We start from the raw sequence: 22,504 nt of genomic DNA, 5'->3' as shown, positions 1-22,504 counted from the left end.
TTAAATAAAAAGAAAAAAAAAAACCTGCTGAGCTTCCTGCATCCACTAATTCTAAGCTTCCCTCCTTTAAGTGGGGTTAGGATAATGTCATCAAATCCTAACTATTAAGCATTTGGGAAGCTGTGACAAGCATGGAGTCCAGGCAGTCATGCCTTTTGGCTCACTAGGTAACACCGTCTAATAGACCCCATTAACATCTGGTGAAACTAGATGTGATGACTGAGAAAGTCAGATTTTTAAGAAAGATATTTTGATATGCTGTATATAGTTGCAAATTAGACAAGCTTTAGTGAGAAAAGGACGAGAACACTAATGGAATAGTTCAAAAGGAAATGTGTGTCATGCAGCAGTAATACGTGACTTGTGGCAATAAATCTGTCAGAAATTCCTGTATTTCCCCTAACTCTGTGACTAGTGATCTCTTGTGATCCATGATGGCTTCCAAGCCAAACAATCAAAAGTTCCTAAGTAAATCAAGATTAAAATCTTTGGTGTGGAGGAGGAAAAATACCTGAGATTAATGTTCTAATACAAAATATTTTATGGAACACCCTTTTATTCACATACGTCTGTGAATTTCTTCCCATTTTATCTTACAATGAATTCATGGAGCTGTCTTTGTTCTGGACCCTAGAACTTTCTGATTGTTTTTATCTTATATTATTTCTGAGATGGAGTCTCACTATATTGCCAGGCTAGTCTCAAACTCCTGGCTTAAGTGATTATTCCACCTCAATTTCCTGAGTAGCTAGGGCTGCAGGTGGACCACTGCAGCTGGCTTGACGTGGCTTTTAAAGTCATGGATTGGAAAAACTGGAAGTAGCTTTTTACCAAGGACAAATCTTAGCCAGTAAGAACTACAATTGATGCAATGAGTTTGCGATTGTGAGGATTTCAACAATGAGACCAAACTGAATAAGATAAGGAAATATTGGGCAAAAGACACATATATTGAAGAATTCCTAAAAGGCTAAATTCAGTTTGAAAGCTCTCAAACCCAAAGTTATATTACTAAATTTTAATTAATGAATAGTACATTTTATTTTACAGTGATGTACAAATACTAATATTTGAAACAAATGCATTTATTAGGTGTCGTTTCTAAAAGCAGGACTAGCTAGACTCAGGATAAAGAGGTCTGAGGGAGAAAGCAAGGTACTGAAAGAATTAAAGATAGAAGGAGTCCATCTCAAGCTAACTCCCAGCCTGGGAAGCTTTTAAAATACCTTCTGGTTCAGTGGACCAATGAAATAATGGTGTCATGAAAATAAAAAGGAAGGGGTCAGTAGGAGATGAACAGAGCAGGAAGTGACCTGTTACTGATTTTCCAGAGGATTTATGTGTGGCAGATATGGGAATGAATACGAATGTGACTCATTCTTGCTGCTACCTAAGTAGTGGAGACATGATACGTATGAGTTTTGAAATGAATGAAAGCAGGCTTAACATAGTATTGAAAAATTTTAATTACTGACATGTTTATGTTGTGACCCTTTTTGTGTCAGGGGTAAGCTGTGTGCAGCCAAATGTGTCCTCTCCAAACCATGTACCCTAAACTAGACTGTGCTGAGAGATAAAATGAGTTTTTACATGGAACTGCCAGGAGTCCAAATCAAGGTTTCAAAAGTCAGAGGGATTTCCTACAGAAGACATTATGAACTTGAAAGTATGAGGGTAAGAGAAAACGTCGGTCTCACTTTGTGGAAAAGAAAGTTTTAGAATCTAGTATATTTATTTTTTTACAATACTGGGGTTTGAACTCAGGGCCTCCCTACTTGCTAAGCTGGTGATCTATCACTTGAGCCATGCTCCCAGCCCTTTTGGCTTTAGTTATTTTTTGGAAAAGATCTGAGTTTTTGCCTGCCTCCTATTTAAACCTCTCTTGTTGTATTGACAGATGCATACCACCATACCTGGATTATTTGTTGATATGAGGTGTTGCTAGCTTTTGGCCCAGGCTGGGCTTGAATTATGATCCTCCCTGATCTCTGACGCCTGAGTAGCTGGGATTGCAGTTGTGAGCATCCATGTTTAGCCTGTCTTATTTGTTTGTTTTTTTTCCTCTTATATTTTATTTAAAGTCCAGAAATAACTCAATTTAAAAACTTGTCATGGGCTGGCAGAGTGGCTCAAGTGGTAGAGAGCCTGCCTAGCAAGCATGAGGTCATGAGTTCAAACCCCGGTATCGTCCCTCATCCCCCAAATCAACTAAAAACTCAATAAAGCCTGGCAGGGTGGCACATGCCTATAATCCCAGTGCTCAGGAGTTGAAGACTAGTCTGGGTAACATAAGTAAAACCCTGTCTCAAGCTAATAATTAGATAAAGTTACAAAATAACTCATTACAGTGCTTTTAAAAGATTCACTAGAATCCTGAATGGGAGAGTTCGCCATGAAGCCAATTGGTTTTATAGTCATGGTGAGGACATCGCAGTTCTAACTTCCATCTACAGATTGGGTAAGTGGCCTTTGGAATCAATGAGAGATTGCCATGTCTTGTCTATCAGGTGAATCTTAAGACATATTGCTGGACTCCAGAGAGCCGCCAAGCACATGGCTGGCTGCTAGAAGCCAGCTAAACTCCGAGGTCTGCGGTCTTGATACCAAATGTGTGAGGGGCGCAGGCCAAGAGAACCAAACCTTAGGACCGCATCTAGCGTGTTGCAGTGACGCTGCTTCTTCACGCATGACTGAGAGTGCGCTTTACTTCCCTGAGCCCTGGCTGCTCATCTCCAAACCCTGGCTCTCATGGCTGATGAGTCTAGAAGCCATGGAAGATGAGAGAGCAAGTGGGAGAAGCCTAAAGTGTAGGGGACCCTGTGTGTGGTCCTGAGCCTTGTGGCTTATGGGCATGCATTTGCTGAGAACTGACCTGAGTAAGTGATGAGATTATCGGTGGGTCAAGTACATTTTCTTACAGTTCTTTCCCCTTTGCTTTCTACAAGGACTGTGTATTACTGTTATAATAAAAATGTTCTTGGCGGGAGGGGCGCAGAGGGGATGGAGAGAGGATGGCTACCGGGCATAGGGGTGCAGTTGGGGACAAATAACTTCTAATATTCTGTAGCACAGTAGGGAGCCGATGGATGGCCACAGTAAATGATATATTTCAAAACAGCTAGTAGAGAAGATTTTGAAAGTTCCCACACAAGGAAATGCCAAGTGTTTGAGGTGGTTGACATGCCAATTGCCCTGATCTGATTATTACACATTGTTTACATGTATTTAAATATTACACCGCACCCCGTAAAGATGTGTAAGTGAAATAAATGATACGAAAAGGAAAAGAATATTATGAACAGCGGCAGAAAGTTAATATCAAGGACAGAATAGAAGCAAAGATCTCTGCAAGTATGAGGAGACACCCCGAAGGACTCCACTGGGTGTGCGTTCCTGGCTTAGAGATCCCGGGATAGCCACCTTCCTCTCACAGGTGTCTGAGAGTCAGTTAACCATCATCGCGGGTGGAGTTCCTGTCAAGGGGACCTGCTGGGGCTTTGTGTTCCCCTTGATACGGGGCCCTCTCCAGGTGAAGTCTGCACGGGCTAATCTGGCGGTCTGTGTTGGCGGGAAGTTCACTCAGGTGAGCACCTGTTGTGCTGTTTTGCAGCCCGGCCGTGCTTCGTGGGGGAGTGGAGCCGCTGGAGTGGCTGCGCGGGCCAGTGCCGGCCAACGACGCGCGTGCGCAGACGCGCGGTGCGGCAGGAGCCGCAGAACGGCGGGGCGCCCTGCCCGCCGCTGGAGGAGAGAGCCGGCTGCCTGGAGTACTCCACGTCGCGGGGCCGGGACTGCGGGCACGCCTTCGGTACTCACTCGTGTGTTCACGGTTCTGCCTCTGATATCTTTGATGACTTCTGGGCCACTGCATTCCGTAAAAGGCCATGTGCTGTGCAGGGAAAGTTCCACTCAGTGCAGGCGTGGGATGGGCCGGTCCGCCCGAAGTAGGTGGGGAGGTCAGGAAGTGCTTAATAGAGGAACTGATGGCCAGCTGCACAAACGCCTACCTGTCCCTCCCTTCCGTCTGTGTGGGTTTTAAACCCGTTCCCATTGTGCATGGACTCAGTAATAAAACAAACCACACGCATGTGGCCCCTCCACCCGCCCCCTGTCTCTCAGCTCTCTCATGCAAGGGAAAGGCTCTGTCACTGAGCTGCTCCCCAGCCCTCACAATCATGTGGGCCTCACTGCATCAGTCATGCAGTCCATAGAGGGCTTACATAGGGTAGTTCACAGGAAAAGTCCAGCCATGGTAAGTATCTCACTTCTACTGTGATTCCTGGTTAAACGGGATTTTTTGTTTGTTCGTTTTGGTGGTACTGGGGTTTGAACTCAGGGCCTCCTGCTTGCTAGGTAGGCTCTCCACCACTTGAGTCACTCCAGCCCAAATGGGAATTTTAATTTGCACACTACTACTGTACACTCACAAACGCGAAAAATGGTAGAAAATGGTAAATTTCTAAATGAAATGATACAATGGTTTAAGCACGGACCTCTCCTCTCAGGCTGACTGAACTAGGGCTGCTGTGGTCAGCTTTGAAACTGGGTGGAAACAATTGTTCTGGCTGGGTGCAGTGGTGAACACACCTGTCGTCCCAGCTACTTGGGAGGCAGAGGCAGGAGGATAGCTTGAGGCCAAGAGTTGGATGCCAGCCTGAGCAACATAGCCAGATTGAATTTTAGAAAAAGAAAGGAAGGAAGGGAGGAAAGGAGAAAGGAAGAAGAAAGAGAAGATGGCTCTGGTTTGGAGTTGCTATGAAGGGGCAAGAAGCTGTCTCACTAATGAGCTAGGATCTCCACAGATCCTTCAAAAAGAAATAAATGAGCTGGGCACTGGTGGCTCAAGCCTGTAATCCTAACTACTTGGGAGGCTGAGATCTGGAGGATTGTGGTTTGAGGCCAGCCCTAGCAAATAGTTTCAGAGACCTCATCTCCAAAATAACCAGACCAAAATGGACTCAAGGTGTGGCTCAAGTGGTAGAGCACCTGCTTTACAAGTGCAAAGCCTTGAGTTCAAATACCAGTCCCACCAAAAAGAAAGAAAGAAATCAAAAGCTAATGCCAGCCAATGTGTTGATCTGGATTGAATCCAACAGGGCAAAACAATGACATCTCAGGATAGCAAAGACCATGTGTTTTGTAGAAATGTGGAAAATTTCATGTCAATATAATTTTTATCAAGCCATTTTGTTCCATCTTTTATTCCACATATAAATATTTATGTATTGAGAGCGAGCCTGATGTCAGGCATGGGTTGGGTGCCAGGGTTACAGTGGGGAGAAAAGGTGATGTGATGCCTGCAGTCGTATAGACCATAGTCTGGTGGGAGGGGGACACAATCATCAAATTTATAGGTGTGGTAATGGATACAATTGGTAGTAAGTGAGTGAGCAGTCCATGGAACTCTGTGCAAGTATCTAAGGTGATTCTTCTTGGTTTTGGGGCAGGGCTTCCCTGGAGAGGGGACTGAGAGATGTAGAGCTGCCAGGACAGATAGAGCAGTGTGGTTAGACCCGATGGTCAGCTGTAGGGGGCTTAAGGGGCTTGAGGGCTGCTCAAGGGTAAAGACATGACCACTAGGGGCAGTAGCACAGCAGACCTTACTGGGCAGTGCTTGGACAGGGTGACATGAAAGGGGAAGTCCTCACAGCATGAGGCTGTCCAGATGTTTATGGTGGGCTTGGCTGGGGAGAGAGTAGGAATACCATCCAGAAGGAGAGGAAGGCACAGGACCTCCCAAGATAGAAGAGATTGAAGAGGGGCTTTGTGCATGTAGGTGACCACACCTAGCAGCATGGTGGGAGTCTCTGGATCAGAGAACTATGGAGGGCAGTGGCAGCTGGTGTGTTAGGAGCATGAGGCTCTGCCTTATCAATGGCCAGTAGGTCCTGGGTATAGGGTCACTGGTATGCAAAGCAGGCAGGCCCTACATGGCTAAAAATCTGCTTGTTTGGCTATTTTAAAAACAACTACATGTGTAAAAATTTGAGTTTGGTGCCAAAGGGTTTTGAGCTAAAGGATCTCAACCTGTATTGAGGACATAGCTGAGCTAGGGACCATCTGTGGCTTGACTGTATAACACTGGGGAAGCACAAGTGCCATTTCAGAACCCAAAAGAAGGCTGTTGTATGGGATCACAGAGGGCACCCTATTTAGGATTCTGATATTTTCCTGAAGAGCCCTAGAAAGCCATTGAGGTGTTTTCTGCAGGGGCCATTATACTCACATCTGTGATTGGAAAGAATCACTCTGTAGTGGAGGGTGGTGGGAGGCCTCATTAAGCTCACAGAAAAATAATTTATCGCTTCCAAGTGGTTGCTCACAGAAGCAGTCATACAGCACAATCACATTCAGCTCAGGTGCTCTGCAGAAACACAACAGAACAGGTTCAGGGAGGTGGTTGCCGTAGGACATTATTGATTTTTTTGGTGGCTCTTAAATTGAGGGTCAACTCAGGAAAAGTATCCACTCTTCTTCTTTACGGTGTTTGGCTGTAGAAAGTGTTTCCTCAGGACATTAGGCCTTTGAGTGCTGCCGCAGGCTGTGGCATATTCTTTCCCATCCCTGGCTCTCTTTCCAACAGGACAATGCTGCAGGAAGGTCAAGAGGATGCTATGGCACATGGGCCAAAGGCGCCAGGGAACGTGATTATCATTGATACCAGGGACAGTGTGGGTAAATCTGGCCCCACACAGCCCCTGAGGGACTCCTCACTGTCTGGAGATGTCCCTCCTCTCTCCTCTGGCTGACCTGCCCTCCTCCAGATGTTCCCAAATTACTACTCCTCCTGATCCTGTCACTACAGTTCACTAATAGAATTTGATGGAGCAAGCAGTCCTCTTCTCACATGCTGGAAAGCTGTTAATGACTGGTTTAACACTGGCAGGAGAGATCTGGACTTGTCTCCTTTCCTACTAACATAAAATATCAATCTCCAATTTTGGAAAGAAAAGGAATTCTCCCCATTTTTAGCCCTGACTTTGTTCCCAAGAGTTTCCTTCCCTCTGGGGATGTCTTGGCAATGGTGACTCCTGTTGCAACCTGGTGGAGGGGACTGTAGGACTCCTTGAGTATTCCAGTCCAGTGGTTCCTAACACTGCTTCTGGACCAGCCACATCCTCCTCACCTGGGGACTTGTTAGAAATACAAGTTCCTGTGGTGCCACCCAGAGCCATAGGTTCAGAATCGCTGCGAGTGGACTGTCATTACAAGGCCTCTAGGGATTGCGGTTCTCACTGGAGTTTGAGAACTGCTGGCTCTAGCCTAAGCAGGGACACACACCCCTGTCTGTGTCACAGCTGGCAAAAGTTCCCAAAGTGCATCCTCTTTTATAAAATAGTGTGCAAAAACAGAGGATTAGTTTTCTGTACTGAAGAACTTTTCAGAAGTTATGATGCTATATGCATGACACTGTACAAGAGAGTGTTTTCCCACTTTGATTGGATGAACGTTTTCTCGTAGGGGAATTTCACTAAAGTCACTAGTAATTATGGAATACACTTGAGAAAATGATGGACAGCTAACGAAAGCAGGAGGGAAATGAGAGACAGTAACAAGAGTGTCCAATCCGGTGGTTCTTCAGGCCTCCAGTTTGTTTTACTCCAGTTACTGTGCATTCATTTATGTGATTCATTAACTCAAGGCTCCCACTTCTGTGTGCCAGCAGTGTGCTAGGTTTTGGAAATCCAAACTTGAATAATAAGTGTATCACAGCTCTTTATAACTCAGAGTGATGAGCATTGTGGTGGAAAGATGTGCAGGTGGGTGTGGGAGCAATCTGGGGGCTGTCACTCCAGTTTTTGTCACCTGTGTGCCTGTTACTTCCTCCCTGCACTCCCGTCAGCCTTTTAATCCCAGTACATACTCACCCCTCACATTTGCATGGCAGAGAGCTTTTATCAATATTATTGATTCTGTCTTCATAACAACCCTACAAGGAAATGTATTCGTTTTCCACAGCTACTGTAACAAATTATCACAAATTTAAAAGCTTAAAATATTATCTTTTATAATTCTATGGGAGAGAATTTCAACACAGGTCTACCTGGACTAAAATCAGAGTGTCAGCAGACTCTGTTCTTTTCTATAGGTGCTAGAGGGAACCCATGTCCTTGCCTTTGTATAGATAAAAGGGGTCCTTGATATTCAGAGACAGAAAGCAGAGCAGATTGTATCCTCCAGTTATGTAGATAGTGGAACTTGCAAGACATGAGCTGAACTTGGATATTTAGCTAAGAAGCGTTCCAAGCAAAGTGTTAAAGGTGCAACCTGGTTTCTTCTTGCTACTTGTCATAGAGAAGTAACAAGATGTAGATGGAGGGAAAACATGTTTAATCCTAATGGAATCAAGGTTTGATGAGCAGGTTCTGTAGAAAAATACTGAGGATACTGCTGTAAAACCTTTTAGTAGTTCAGAAAGCGAGAGGTAACAAATTACCACAAACTAAGTGACCTGAGCAACACAAATTTATTATCTTACAGTTGTGTGAGTCAGAGGTCTGACATAGGTTGTGCTGGGCTAAAGTCAAGGTGTCAGCAAGGTTGCTTTCCTTCATGGAGGCTCAGGTGGAGAATCCACTGCCTCACACGTTCCTTCTTTCATGGCCCTTCCTTTATCTCACAGCCAGCTTGCTTTCATCTCTCTGTTCTTTTCATCTATAGTCACATCACCTTCTGACTTGATCTCTTTGAAGGCCCCATGATTACAAGGGGCCCATCAGGAAGATCCAGGAAAATCTTCCTTATTTTAAATTCAACTGAATAGCAACTTTAATTCCATCCATAACTCTCATTTCTCTTTGCCATGTAATGTGACATATTCACCGGTTCTGGGGATTAGGACATGGGTATCTTTGGCCATTCTGTTTTATCAAGATAAGGAGTAGAACGAACGAGGTCCTTGGCTTACACAAGAGTACATTAGAGTTCTGGGAGGTGGCAGAACTTGTGAAGAACTACCAGAATGTAAACCTGAATCTCCTGGTTGCAAGTTCTGTGGAGATTTTCCCTCCTGCATACTGTTTTGCTGTTAGGTGTCATCATTAGAGCTAAAATTTTAATTACAGATTCTGGCAACCAAGTAGAACTATAAAGGCCCTAGGAAGCCAGTGGACCATTGAAGCTTTCTTGTTAATGAGTTTTTCTTATTTCAGTTAATGCATATGGTTAGATTTTATCACAAAAACGAATGTAAATGGCTGAACTGTTGAATTTATTGCACATTACTGATGTTCATATATGCATTTTTCTCTCCTCAAGGTCAGTGTGCACTATTATAAACTGGATGCTTCCAGGAGGTGTTGTTGAATTTCCATTTTATTCTCTTCTGCACTGCATCTGCAGAGCAGTGATTCTAAGCCTGCTTTTGTGACACCCTATTGTGTCAGAGGGCTTATGAAATTCCCAAAGCAAATTTAATTTACTTTCATGTTCAAAGGAAATATGTGCAGTGCCATGCTTTTTTAAAATGGAAGTTGTTGTAAAACCAAACAATGGTAGGCTCTTAGATTGCCAGAAAAGCTGGCAAATAGCCTGTGAACAAAGACTATATTACATTTGAATATTGGTGCCAGGAAGGGGAAAGGAAGGGGAGCTAACATTTATGGAGAGCCATTGTCCTGGGGCATCAGCTACGTGCTTCCACACATAAACAGACATGGGACTGAAGGTAAAAAGTTATTTCTAAATGATTTGCCACTCTTAAGTAGTGAAAATTAAATTCGCGGGGCATGTTAAATAGTGACTGTGATCTGGAGTGCTCCAGGCGATCTGGCTCCTGGTCTGTGGGAGAGTGGGGGGCGGGGAGTAGGTGGGGGGAGTAGGTGGGGAGAATGGCCTCGCCGTAGAATGTACCACAGATCCAAACCCCAGGGATGTGGGGGTTGGGAAGGGAAACTGAGCAACTGGCTGGCTTTTAGGATACACCAGACCCACAGACCACAGACACAGAGCACAGAAACTGAATATGGAGAACTCCGAAAAGCAGAAAGTGCCCTCTGGTTTGGAAACCTGGCACAGTCATCTTCTTGCTATTTTCCGTCCATGTAGCCTCTATGGGGCTCAGTTTTCTGATGAATTAAAATTGGTATAACACCTCTTTACAATTTTTTTTTTGTGAAGAATGAGCACAGATGATATGAAATTACTCTATAAATGAGCAGGCTATGAAAACACAGGGGCCATATTGCTGCAGGGTCAGCCTGTGCCCACTCTAGCTGGTTTGTTACCCCTCTGGCAGGGCCTGATGGGAATTCAGATTATAATGGGCTAAAATTTTCCCCTTCCTTTTCTTTTTTTTCTTGGTGGCACTAGATTTTTAACAGCTTGAGCTTGCTTTACCACTTGAGCCATGCCTCAGCTCTTTTGTTTGCTCTAGTTGTTCTTCAGTTAGGGTCTCAGATATTTGCCTGGGGCTGGCCTGGGAGGGAGATCCTCCTACCTGTGCCTCCCACATATCTGGGACTTAATGGGTGTGTACCACTGTGCCCAGCCTGAACACATTTCTTAACCTCTCTATCCAGTTTGCTCATCTGTGACATGGGGAAATAATGAAATCTATCCCTGAAGGTAGCTGTAAGAATGAAATTAATAAATACATGAAAAGTGACTGAGCACTGTGCCTTGAAACTTGGAAGTGCATCATAATTGTTAGCTTTTATTTTTGTTGTTGTAGAACCTTTTCTAAGGCTTTTGTTTCACTTCCTAAGCCTTTTCTGAGGCTTTTATTTCACTTCTCTTGCTTTTGTTTTTTTTTGTTTGTTTATTTTGGCAGTACAGTGGTTTGAATTCAAGGCCTCATGCTTGCCAGGCAGGCACTTTACCACTTGAACCACTCTGCCAGCCCCTAATCTCATTTTTTTCTGAGCTGTAACATTAAGTATCTTCCCTTTGAACTTTTTAATGGTACATGCAGTATAAATGAGAAGATCACATAGATGCTTTGAGCTAAAGAAATATCCTGGACATTTTGTAGTCTGACTTGTGTTTAGCACTAAATTATTCTTCACCTAGTGAATAAACACATAAGCATATCAAAAGAAATGAAAACATATGGAAAGACTAAAATCCTTTAGATGTTTTGTTTCTGATCATCGGGTCTTAGAGAAACAGAAGAATCCGATATATGCACTCACTTACTTCTCTTAGTTCTGAGTTTTAGAAATGCAAAAGCTGTGATCACATTTAGAAAGCATGACATGCTCTGTTTGGAAAACAATTAAACATGTCAGTGCAACAAGAAAGCCTTGGCAACCCAGGACTCCAGGGTTTACTCTAGGTGTGGATAATTTTCATACTGCAAAAATTAGATACACCAAACCACAGGAGACAAGAGCTGTACCTACAACTTGTGGCAGCAAGAGGCAACCTGGTGTTAGGCTGTTCTTGGCTTGTAGTCCCCAGTAATATCAAAATGACTCTTCATTAAGAAAAATCTAAAAAAGAATGAAGGTCTGCCATCTTGTGGCAGTGAGGAGACAGTTAAAACCCACATGCAGGCTGGAAGCATCTTCTTTGCAACTGGTGGCCTCACCTCACTTTGCTCATGGTGATGATGGCTTTGACATCTCCCAGGCAACATCTGCTTGACCCCACCTTTCCCAGGATTGTCCAGTTTCTGAAACAAAGGGTAGGAAGAACTGTGACGCCATCTCAGCTGTGAGGCTTGGTACAGTCAGCCTTCCACACCCACTTGTTCTGTGTCTGCAGATTCAATCAACTGAAGACAGAAAATATTTGGGGGAAAATTTTGTTTGTACTGAATATGCACAGATTTTTTTCTTATTTTTATTCCTTAAACAATGCTGAATCATAACTGTTTACACAGCCTTACATTGTACTGGGGATTATAAGTAATATAGGGATGATTTAAAGTGTACTGGAGGATGTGCATAGATTATGCAAATGCTATGACATTTTATTTAAGGGACTTGAGCATTTAAGGATTTTAGTGTCCTCTGTGTGGGCAGAGGGTAGGGGTCCTCACAAGGTAAAGAAGGATGGCTGTATAGGAACAGAAGACCACAGGGAAGGAGGACTTCTGTGTTTTGGTAGCCATCCTGTGACTTCATTTGCTTACTCACTGGCCCATTCGCTTACTGCACAACTATTTGTTGGGTGTGTAAATGAGTAAGGGGTATAATGAGCAAGGCAAATCCTGCTTCCTTGCACTGACAGTAGACTGGAAGGAAGGGGTTACCTATAGGTGCTACAGATGGCTCCCTAGATGTAGGGATGAGACACAAAAACAAAGCAAAATAAAGAGATCAGAAGTGTATTGGAGTTGTGGCTCAAGAAGGAGAGCACCTGTTTTGTAAGCTAGAAGCCTGAGTTCAGACCCTAGTTGAGAGAGAGAGAGAGAGAGAGAGAAGGTAGGAGGAAGAACGGAAGAATTCCTTGCTCCTTGTTTTCTCTGATCCAGAGTGGCAGAGTTGGGGTAGGATTGGGAGGAGAGGGAAAGGGAGGGGTCTGCTGCCTCCGGGGACTTGTTGTGCTGGCTTGCGCTGGGCAGTCACACAGTGGCACAGCTTCCAGACTGTGGTTACCAAGAGACTTGGGGGTGCACACACTTCTGTTTTTGTCTTTCTCATTTTCTGTCTCATTGCCTGTTTTCTCTCCTTCCATCCTCTTTTCTCTCTTTGGCCCCTCTCCTTCCTATCATAGTTTTATTATTGCAGACAAATGTGCTTGTCAGAGCTTGCATTCCCTCCTTGACTCATCTGCATGCACATGAATCTTTAGCCAATTTGGTTTTGCAGACCTCATAACTTAGCCTTATTTCACTCATCGATGGCATGCCAAGGTCCTTGGATTTAGAAATGGAGGCCTTTATACTGGCATGAAACCAAGTTTGGGAAACCTTGCTCTGAGTACTTTGGTTGTGTGAATTCAATGTAATTCTCCCTTTTCCAGTCCCTGCCTTTATAACTACCTCTGCATTCAACAAGGAGAGAACAAGACAAGTTGCGTCTCCACAGTGGTCTACCCACACAGAGGATGCCGGGTAATTTGGCGTTGCTTAAATTGTTCTGTTTTTCCAGTCATATAGTCAAGTTTGTTACAGATGAAAGCATGAACTTGGTTTGACTCCTTTTTCTTCTGTTATTTGTTCATTAACTTTGGGTAAAACATTAGTTCATCACAGAGTTGAGAAGTACTTGTCCTCACCATTTGTGTGGGACACTAAAGATTTATCTGTCTCCAAGTCTGATCTCCAAGAAGAAACAAACTATATAAACTGAGGTATTATTTGACTGATCACACTAAGGGTGCTCCTCTGATAGTCTTTATGGAACCACAGACTCCAGCATCATGTCTGCTTAATGAATTTGAAAGTGGCACACAATCAACTCAGAGGACTTCTTATTGAAACCTCATGGCATAGGCTGGAAGGCCTTCTCCATGCTCATTTGAGACTCACTCTTCTTCCATCAGACAAAGGGACCAAATGACTGCACATTCAGATATTCCCACTCAGTCCCACTCACAAGTTATGAGTTGTTCCAGCTCAAGTTTTTTGGTAGTTAAAAAATGAGAATATTAATACCAGCCACATGGGGTTGGTGTGAACATTTAATGAGAAAAAGCATTGCAGAGATATCCAGATTGTCTCCTTGATTGAAGCTGCCTTGTAGAATCTCCTCCTTCAGTAAAGGAATAGTACCATGGCTACAGATCTTTGTAGCAGAATCCCCAGACATTTTCCATTTAATCTATTATAACTCATAATTCAACAGATAAGAAATTAGCCTACTGAACTGTAAATGCAATAAATTTCTTTTACAACACTCAGGATTTTTATTGTGTTTTGTTTCCTTGGAGAACTAGATAATTGTGTTGCTTTTAAGTATACCAAGCTTTTAAATATTCACCCATGTCTATTTTAGTGATTTATTGATTTATTTTGCAGTATTGGGTCTTGAACTCGGGCCTCATGCTTGCTAGGCAGGTGCTTTACCACTTGAGCTACTCCACCAGCTTCACCAATGTCTTGATGCTCCCCTGAGGCCTTTAGAATCTAGTCACATATAATGTTAACATGTTTTCCAGTATAATGTGACACCTACCTGTCATAGAAAAACATACCTCAGCTTCCCATTTCTGCTTTCATCCATGATGTCTGATGCAACTTTGATGCTTGACTTCAAGACACGTTGACATGACCCAAGATCATGCACTGGGCTGGGTGGGGGGTGTAGGGAAGGCCCCTGGCAACTTTCATGGAACAGAAAGCACAGGTCCTAGCCTGGGTGTCAAGGACAAGTCCTCCTGGGTCATATTGAAGGGTTCTCAGGCTTGTGCAAGTACTTGTTCAATTTACATAATTCTTTTAAGTATTTGAAAAGCTATTAAGGGCTAATTTCCTATAAAATACATGCTTTTATACACAATTTGTTAGTCTGATTATACACATTCTTAATCTGTTAGTAAACAGGGTATCAAATCTGAAAATTCATGCTTGACCAGTTAATTCAATCACAGATTTATAAAGAGCAAAAATAGGTTCTCTGGGGTTGTCACTCATGTGTCATCATAGTTAGGTGACTGAAAAGTTTCAAAGACTTTCTGTGATGAATGTAAAGTTTGTGGAGATGTGACCCCTCCCTGCTCCAGGATGCTGGATGCCCTGGCTAAGACTGAACAGCGTTAGGCCACTTGTGACTGCAAATGAAATCATTACTTCTTTTGTTTTAGATACTGTATGGAGTTCAAGACGGAGTCCCTGACTCCTCACTGTGCTCTGGAAAACCGGCCCCTGACTCGGTGGATGCAGTATCTCCGGGAGGGATACACGGTGTGTGTGGACTGTCAACCTCCAGCTATGAATGCTGTGAGCCTTCGTTGTTCGGGAGATGGCCTGGACTCTGATGGGTAAGTGAGGGAAACTAACTGATCAAATAATTTTTCTGGTTACTCACTCTGAGGTTCTGTCCTCTCTGTGTCCTGAGCAGCTGACCAGTATGGAACCTATCAAGACAAGTTTGGCAGTAAGGAGAACCATCTGTCTAGGCTCTCTGTACCAGAATTGCAGGGGTCAATATGGATACTTGGGTTCAAGATGAAGCTTACAAGTGACCACCAAAGACCTGATTGCCCCAAAGTGGTATTCTGAAGCCCACCTCCATCTTGGGATGCAGGTTAAAAATATGCAAATTCCAGGTCCACTTTCAGACCAATTGAATCAGTTTTTTGGGGGTGGATTTTTAATCATCTCTTAGGTTAAAGGCAGAAAACTTCTTCTATAAAATGCCAGGGAATAGATGTTTTTGGCTTTGCATCCCATATGCCTCTATGTCAATAACTGAACTCAACTACTGACATTGTAGAATGAAAGCAGCACATGTAAACCTCAGCTTTGTACTAACAAAACCTTTTTTTAACACTAAAATATAAGTTTCATATAATTTTCATGTGTCATGAAATATTGTTATTCTCTTGATTTTTTTTAAAACTCTTGATAACTTAAAATTCATTCTTAACTTAGGGTCCATAAAAAGAAGGTGTGGGCTGGATTTGGCCTATAAAGGGGTCAGTTTGCTACCCCTTTCCAGGTGATTCAAACCTATAGTCTTGTTTCAGTTCCACTGTACAGCAGGGCTTTTTCATGAAATCATGCCTGAGACAGTGGTAGGCACAGCTCTGCAGGATGATAACCCTGTATAAGTCTATAGGTCTTTCTGAAAGAATTGGCTCCCTCCAATTCTTTTTGCCACACCTGCAGAACTATCCCAGTTCTTCATTTATTTATAAGATAAATATCATAACGTCATTCATAACTAAGAGAGGAGTCAACTTCACACTGAACCACAAGGACCAAGTTAGGTCACTCATGGATTATGGTTTTTAGTAGGTCAGGTGGAACTGGTAAAAATGGTGATTAAAAAGTAAAATGTTGACCTTTCCAGTTAATCATTATTCCCATTATAGTTTTTAATATTTAATAATTTGAATTTTTGCTTATTAGTCACTCGTGCCTAGCAGCCTCTATTGAGCACACCATAGGAACAATAAAGTGGTGAGGAATGCCTATCAAATGAAACTTAATATTTAGGCTTAATACTTTTCTGAATACCTCATCCATATTTTGATTTTAAATGAGTTTATAATTCAATTTGTACCCAATAAAGAAAGCATTTAAACCCTGGCTAAGGTACTAGTGATTCTAAAAATAATAATTTGAATAGTCTGGCATTGCTTTCTTTCTACTTCTCCCATTTTTTTATTATAAAATCAAAGAGTTGGAAAGGAATGAAAGAGATCATTTGGTTTAGACTCTTAATTTAAATATACACGAAATGCCATTTTCTTTTTTGTAGTGCTAGTATTCAGATCAAGTAGGAGAAATGGATGCAATAACCTCAAACAACACCCTCAGCCTGAGAGTGCCCTAGCCTACCTTGATAGGACATAAGGAAAAGAAACCCTCTTTGTAATAATTTTTTAAAATTTTTATTTGTAATGTACTTCAAAACTCTCTATGAACTGGGCACCAGTGGCTCACGCCTGTAATCCTAGCAACTCAGGAGGATTGTGGTTTGAAGCCAGTCTCAGGCAATAGTTTGCAAGACCCTATCTCAAAAAAACCCATCACAAAAAGAGCTGGTGGAGTGGCTTGAGGTGTAGGCCCTGAGTTCAAACCCCAGTACTGCAAACAACAACAACAAAAAAACCCAACTCTGTATGAGTTTTTTGTTGTTGTTTTGTAAAAAAACCAAACCTTCAAATTATAATTGTTAGTTTTCTTCCATTTGCTTTTAGTGTTACTGACATGTCCAAAATACCATTTCAGAAATGAAACTCTCTACTGGCAAGCTATTGGCAATCCTCGGTGTCAAGGAACCTGGAAAAAAGTCCGGCGAGTAGACCAGTGCTCATGTCCAGCTGTGCACAGTTTCATTTTTATATAGATTGCCAAGAAATTTCAAAATTTGTTTCAAAATATGTTTGTAAACATGCTAGATATTGTTAAATTGTGTTTAATGCTTCAGAAACCTTCAAAACTACTTGACCAAAATTCCTGGGCACCCTCTGCTGTTGAGAGAGGAAATTGAGGGGGTGGTTCTCAAGGAGCACAGGATCTTTACTTTTATTTACTAAATTGAAGATGAACCCTAAAACCTCTGTGGGTTTATGTCCTTGTCTTTCCATGCAGTCACCGAATATGTCTATCTACACTATAATTACTACATGTGATCCAGGTTTTGGTAAGTTGTTGTTTAAGGGTATCCGTGCTTTGAATCTTGCAGTCTTTCTCTATATTCCATATTCCATAATCTCTTAAAAGCTTCTCGCTTAAAGAATGTATTCATTTATACACGGTTACACATATGTTATCCCATAAATTCTGAAGTGATAACTTTAAGCAAGTCATTTTCCACAGGGCAAATTTAAAACTTCAGTAAGCATTTTGTAATGAAAAACCAACAGCCATACTAAAAACATTGTGTAATGAAGAAGAAATTTTCTTTTGTTAATTGAAAAGATCAGTCAAGCCAGGTGCTGGTGGCTCACACCTTTAATTCTAGCTACTCAGGAGGCAGAGATCAGGAAGAACACAGTTCAAAGCCAGCCTGAGACAAATAGTTCTTGAGACTCTATTCTGAAAAAACCCAATGCAAAACAGAACTGGTGGAGTGGCTCAAGTGATAGAATGTCTGCCTAGCAGGCATGAGTCCCTGAGTTCAAGACCCAGTACTATCAAAAGAGGAAAGTTAAATGGTTGTTCTAGAGCAACAGTTGTTCATATCTAAGACTATTTCCAAGGCCTAAAGCCTGAACTGAATAAAATAATCTTTTGTATTCTTTCAGAGTCTAAGTTTAGTTAAGTGTGTACTCCTTTTATACAGCATACATCTTGTGCTTGGGGTGGAAGGCAGAGATACTGATGATAGAAGTCAGTAATATCATTGCAAATGCTGTGAGCTCACACACAAGGAGAGAGATTTAGTCTCCTTATTTATGATGGGAGAAAAGTGGTATGGTTAAAGGTCTGAGATGACAAGGTCACTCTGCAGTTGGCTCAGTGTAGGGTCTGATACAGGATTCAGCTTTTTTTCAGAAAAAGAAAAAGAAAATCAGCTTGACTCTGCCAAGACTGCACTGTGTGAATTTAGCCTGTTTCAGAATATTTTCTTTGGAGAATCGAGTTTGAGATTTGAACTGTATAAAGTTCCTTTGGATTCAAAAGTTATTCATTAACAAATAGCTAAGTAAACTACACATTTTATGGTATTTAGTATGTAGCAACAGAATGACAAGAGCAAGCATAGAAGGGATGGAAGAGTTCCCAGATTTCATGCTAAGAGCAACAGTATTTCTGGTCATATATTCATTTAACTGTCAAGGTTGTTTTATGGAAAATAAAATTCCTCAGAAATTTATCATAAAATATTTGAATCTTTTCAAGGCTAGAAACTTCGACTACGAGTTCAGTATGAACATGTTAAGGCTATTTTTAACACTGTATAGCAGGATTTTTGAAGACATGTCTGGGAACTCTCCTGTGTTACTTAAAATTTTTACACTGGTAAATAAATTTTCTGTTCACATTAATAAACGCTTTCACTTGTTTGAAAAATAATACAACATTTCTAGACTGGCCTGAGAATGACTAAAATTTTACACACAAGCAAAAAATCCTTCAGAATTAATAGCTGTAGGTACCATGACTACTAACAGCAATACGACTATGATGTGTTTTTGGTTCCAATATATTACAACATTCAACATAATTGAGTTGCATAAAATCAATTTTTCATTTTATACATTTAATTTTTGGTGCATAACCACCAATTACTTTCATGTTGAAGTTAAATTTTTCTTATTTCTATTCTTGAAAATTTTTCATAGGCTGAAAGACATAACTATTTAATAAAGGCTTTGAAAAGCTTGTTATTAATTTAAGCAAAGCCCTAGGAAACAGTTCAGTACTGCAACATGTAATCTAAATGATTAATGAAGAATCAAAAGTTTTTATTTTCAGAGTTAAAGATCAAAGTATGTAAGACCTCTTGGCATCTTTTTAAACGAGTAGCTTAGTGTTAGAGTCCTTTCCACAGGCACTTAGGATGATTTATGAAAATCATCTTATTAGAATGATTTTCAAAAGTGTATGTGGAAAGCAATTTGAACAAAAATAAATACACCCATCACAAAAGAAGGGGAAAAGAATTAGGGATAATGACCACTTAGAAAAGGGAAAAAATGAGAAAGGAAAAAAAATGAACAAGATGAGCTATAATGGCTCCATTTCTTTTTAAGAGTCTTGCTTTGGTTATTTTTATTTGAGAATGCCATAATTAAGTATAAATAGAGACGGTAATAATTAAAACTATTTGGGTTTCTTTTGGCATAAAAATTTTAATTAGCCATCTTTTTCTAGGTATGCACAAAAATGATGTACACTAAAACTGGTGTCTCCCTTCTAAGAATATTCTAGTAGAGGTTCATATAAACAATTGCAAGTTGACTTAGAAAGTAGTGCCCACAGGCACCGGTGGCTCATGCCTGTAATCCTATCTACTTGGGAGGTTGATATCAGGAGGATCGTGGTTCGAAGTCAGCCTGGGTAAATAGTTCTGAAGACCCTATCTCCAAAATAACCAGCACAAAATGGACTAGAAGCATGGCCCAAGTGGTAGATCAGCTGCTTTGCAAGCTCGAAGCCTGAGGTCAAACCCAGTCCTGCTTTTAAAAAAAAAAAAAGAAAAGAAAGCAAGGCCTGGGCATTCTGAGTTAGAAGCAATCAGTGAGCATTTTTGGAAAAGAAGTGAAACTTCTAAGTGACAGATACAGTTGTTTATCTTCCTTTCCTCTTAAAACCCCCTTGAGGTAACAGGACTCACAAAAGAAAGAGATTAAGCCTATAATGTAGACCAGAAGAAGGGGTGGGCAGATTTAGCTCAGAGATTTTGAAGTTTTTTGAAGATTGAAAACATGAAATTCTACTGAAGGATAAACCATCCATCAGTGGATGGAGAGACCTGCCTTACATGCCTTGTAGAGAAGAAGGTAGAATCAGAGGTAAGAATCATTCTTCCTAGAGCCAGGAGGTCTCATTAACGGAAAGATGGATTTTTTTTTCATCCCCTCCTCACAGAGGTATGTGGAACAGACTTGAATCCCAGCACTCAGGAGGCTAAGGCAGGACTTTGGTGAGGCCAACTTGATCTACTCAGCAATATCCAACCTAAAAAAACCAAAACAAAAAAGAAAAAACACCCCTAGAGACAAACTGTAAAATTTAAAAACAAGGATTTACAAAACAAAACAAAAACGCAAAATCTTCCAGAGAGAGAAAACCAGATAAACTAATAAAGGAGCAGAAGTCCCCATGAGAAGGCATTAGCATCAGTAGGTTCCTGTTTGAAATCTAACAGAATAAAGCCCCCAAGCTCTGAGGGAAAATAAAATTGAAACCCACATTCTCTATCAACCATTATTAATTAAGTGTAAAAGCAAGATACAGACTTTCAGGGGTGCACAAACTTAAAAGTAGTCCTTTATTAAAAGTCCTACTTTTCCTCAGAAAGTGAAATTTATAGAGACAGATATTAGAAGACAAAAATAGAAGGAAGTTAGAGGATCAAAGATATCCAACATCTGCCAGGCGCTGGTAGCTCACAACTGTAATCCTGGCTACTCAGAAGGTGGAGATTAGGAGGATAGAAGTTTGAGGCAAGCCTGGGCAAATAGTATGCGAGACCCTATCTCAAAAAACCCTTCACAAAAAAGGATTGGTGGAGTGACTCAAGGTGTAGACCCTGAGTTCAAACCCCAGTACTGCAAAAAAAAAAAAAAAAAAAAATTTGACATCTGAATAATTAGTTTTCTTCAGTAGTTTTCTTTAAGAAAAGGATCACCCCAAGCCACCTTATCATGAAATTCCAAACATAGAAGAATCTAAAATCTAGAGAGAAAGAGAGGAAAAAAAAAGTAAGTCATGTGTAGGATCAGTCATTAGGATTTCAAACTACCTAAAGCAACATCTGAAGTCAACAAAGCAATGCCTTTGAAATTAGAAAAAAAATATTTTTGAAATTAAAATTCTATATCCAATAAAGCTATTAATCCTATGTGATGATAGAATAATGGTGTTTTCAGACAAGTAAGGCACAAAAACTCTCCATTGTATGCATCTTTTCTGGGAGGGTAAAGGAAGGGGTGCTCAACTTAAACAGGAATGTAAACCAGGAAAGAGGGTCCAGCCAGGCACCAGTGGCTCACACTGTAATCCTAGCTACTTGGGAGGCTGAGATCAGGAGGATTGAGTTTCAAGGTCAGCCCCAGCAAATAGTTTTCAAGACCCCATCTCCAAAATAACCAGAGCAAAATGGACTGGAAGTGTGGCTCAAGTGGTAGAGTGCCTGCTTTGCAAGTGTGAAGCTCTGAGTTCAAACCCCTGTCCCATGGGAAAAAAAAAAAAAGGGCCCAGGAAATAGGGAACATGCTCAGGAGGGATAAAAATGGGATCCCCAGGTCACAGCAGAAGCACAATGTAAGCTTGCCAGCAGGGCTGGGGAAGAAAGAGCCAGGCTCCCTGGGAGCAGAGGAGGAATGGCAGGAAAACAGTTCATCTCTTGATGAATTGAGAAAAGAAATGGCTGACACATATCAACATGTTTGGAGATTTTCAGTTTGGTCAGAGATTTTGGAGATGAACAAGTGACACATGGAGACTACACTTACAAATGTAAATATAAGTATAAATAATGGTTGTAGAGCTGTAACAACATAAACATTGACTATTTAGCGAAAAGCTGTCAAACACACTGAAAGAATAGTGGAGGAGGAGCACATGTATGGGGGATGAGTTTGTCTGTGGGATGTGGTTAGGGGATCAGGCTAGAGACTTGACACCTCATCCCACAATGAGAGATCAATGATATATCTCAAACTGAAAAGTAACAAATAGAAACATGAGCATGTTTTTAATAAATATAAAACACCCAAGGGGACTGGGGCATGGCTCAAGTGGTAGAGTGCTTGTCTAGGATGCCCTGAGTTCAATACCCCGTACCGAAAAACAAAACAAAAATACCTAGGAAAAGAGAGAAAAGAGTTGAGAAGTGTCACCTTAAGGTGGAAAGGAAAGTTGGTGGAAGGAAATAAAGTTTTCCATTTTAAGCCATGTAGAACAATTCTAGTTTTAAAATTATGAGCATGTATTATTTTCGTAAGAATGGAAATAAAAGTTTCGGTAAGAAATTGAAAATAAAATTATGATAAAAATGTGGTATAAATCACTGTGGTATGATTTTGAGCTACTGAGTAGGTGGTTGGGGGTGGGGGGGAGAGAGAATCATATAATTTATGTTAATGTGTTAGTCACTTTTTCCATCACTATAAAAAATACCTGAGAAAATCGATCAACTTAAAGATAAGAATTATTTATTTTGGCTCATGGTTTCAGAGGTTACAATTCATAGTCCTCAGTGTCCTATCGACTGGGCATTGGTGAGGTAGAGGGAGTGTCAGAGACTACTTATGATGGACAGAAAGCAGAGGGGGA

At 41.3% G+C, this 22,504-nt stretch overlaps 1 protein-coding gene across 1 annotated transcript in view; it reads left to right on the top strand.

Moving 5' to 3' along the window:
* Sbspon (somatomedin B and thrombospondin type 1 domain containing) overlaps positions 1 to 22,258 on the top strand; it is a 30,516-nt gene extending 8,258 nt beyond the window's left edge. The window contains exons 2-5 of the mRNA XM_020180219.2: positions 3,611 to 3,805; positions 12,907 to 12,997; positions 14,689 to 14,865; positions 16,784 to 22,258. Of these exons, the coding sequence (XP_020035808.1) occupies positions 3,611 to 3,805; positions 12,907 to 12,997; positions 14,689 to 14,865; positions 16,784 to 16,901 (581 nt within the window). The 3' untranslated portion in view covers positions 16,902 to 22,258. The remainder of the gene's footprint in view (positions 1 to 3,610; positions 3,806 to 12,906; positions 12,998 to 14,688; positions 14,866 to 16,783) is intronic.
* The last annotated feature ends 246 nt before the right edge of the window (positions 22,259 to 22,504 follow it).

This window comes from Castor canadensis, chromosome 3 (assembly GCF_047511655.1).
Source record: "Castor canadensis chromosome 3, mCasCan1.hap1v2, whole genome shotgun sequence".
Lineage (NCBI taxonomy): Eukaryota > Metazoa > Chordata > Mammalia > Rodentia > Castoridae > Castor > Castor canadensis.
The sequence above is the reverse complement of the archived record's forward strand: the minus strand, read 5'-3'. Positions and strand labels throughout refer to the sequence as shown.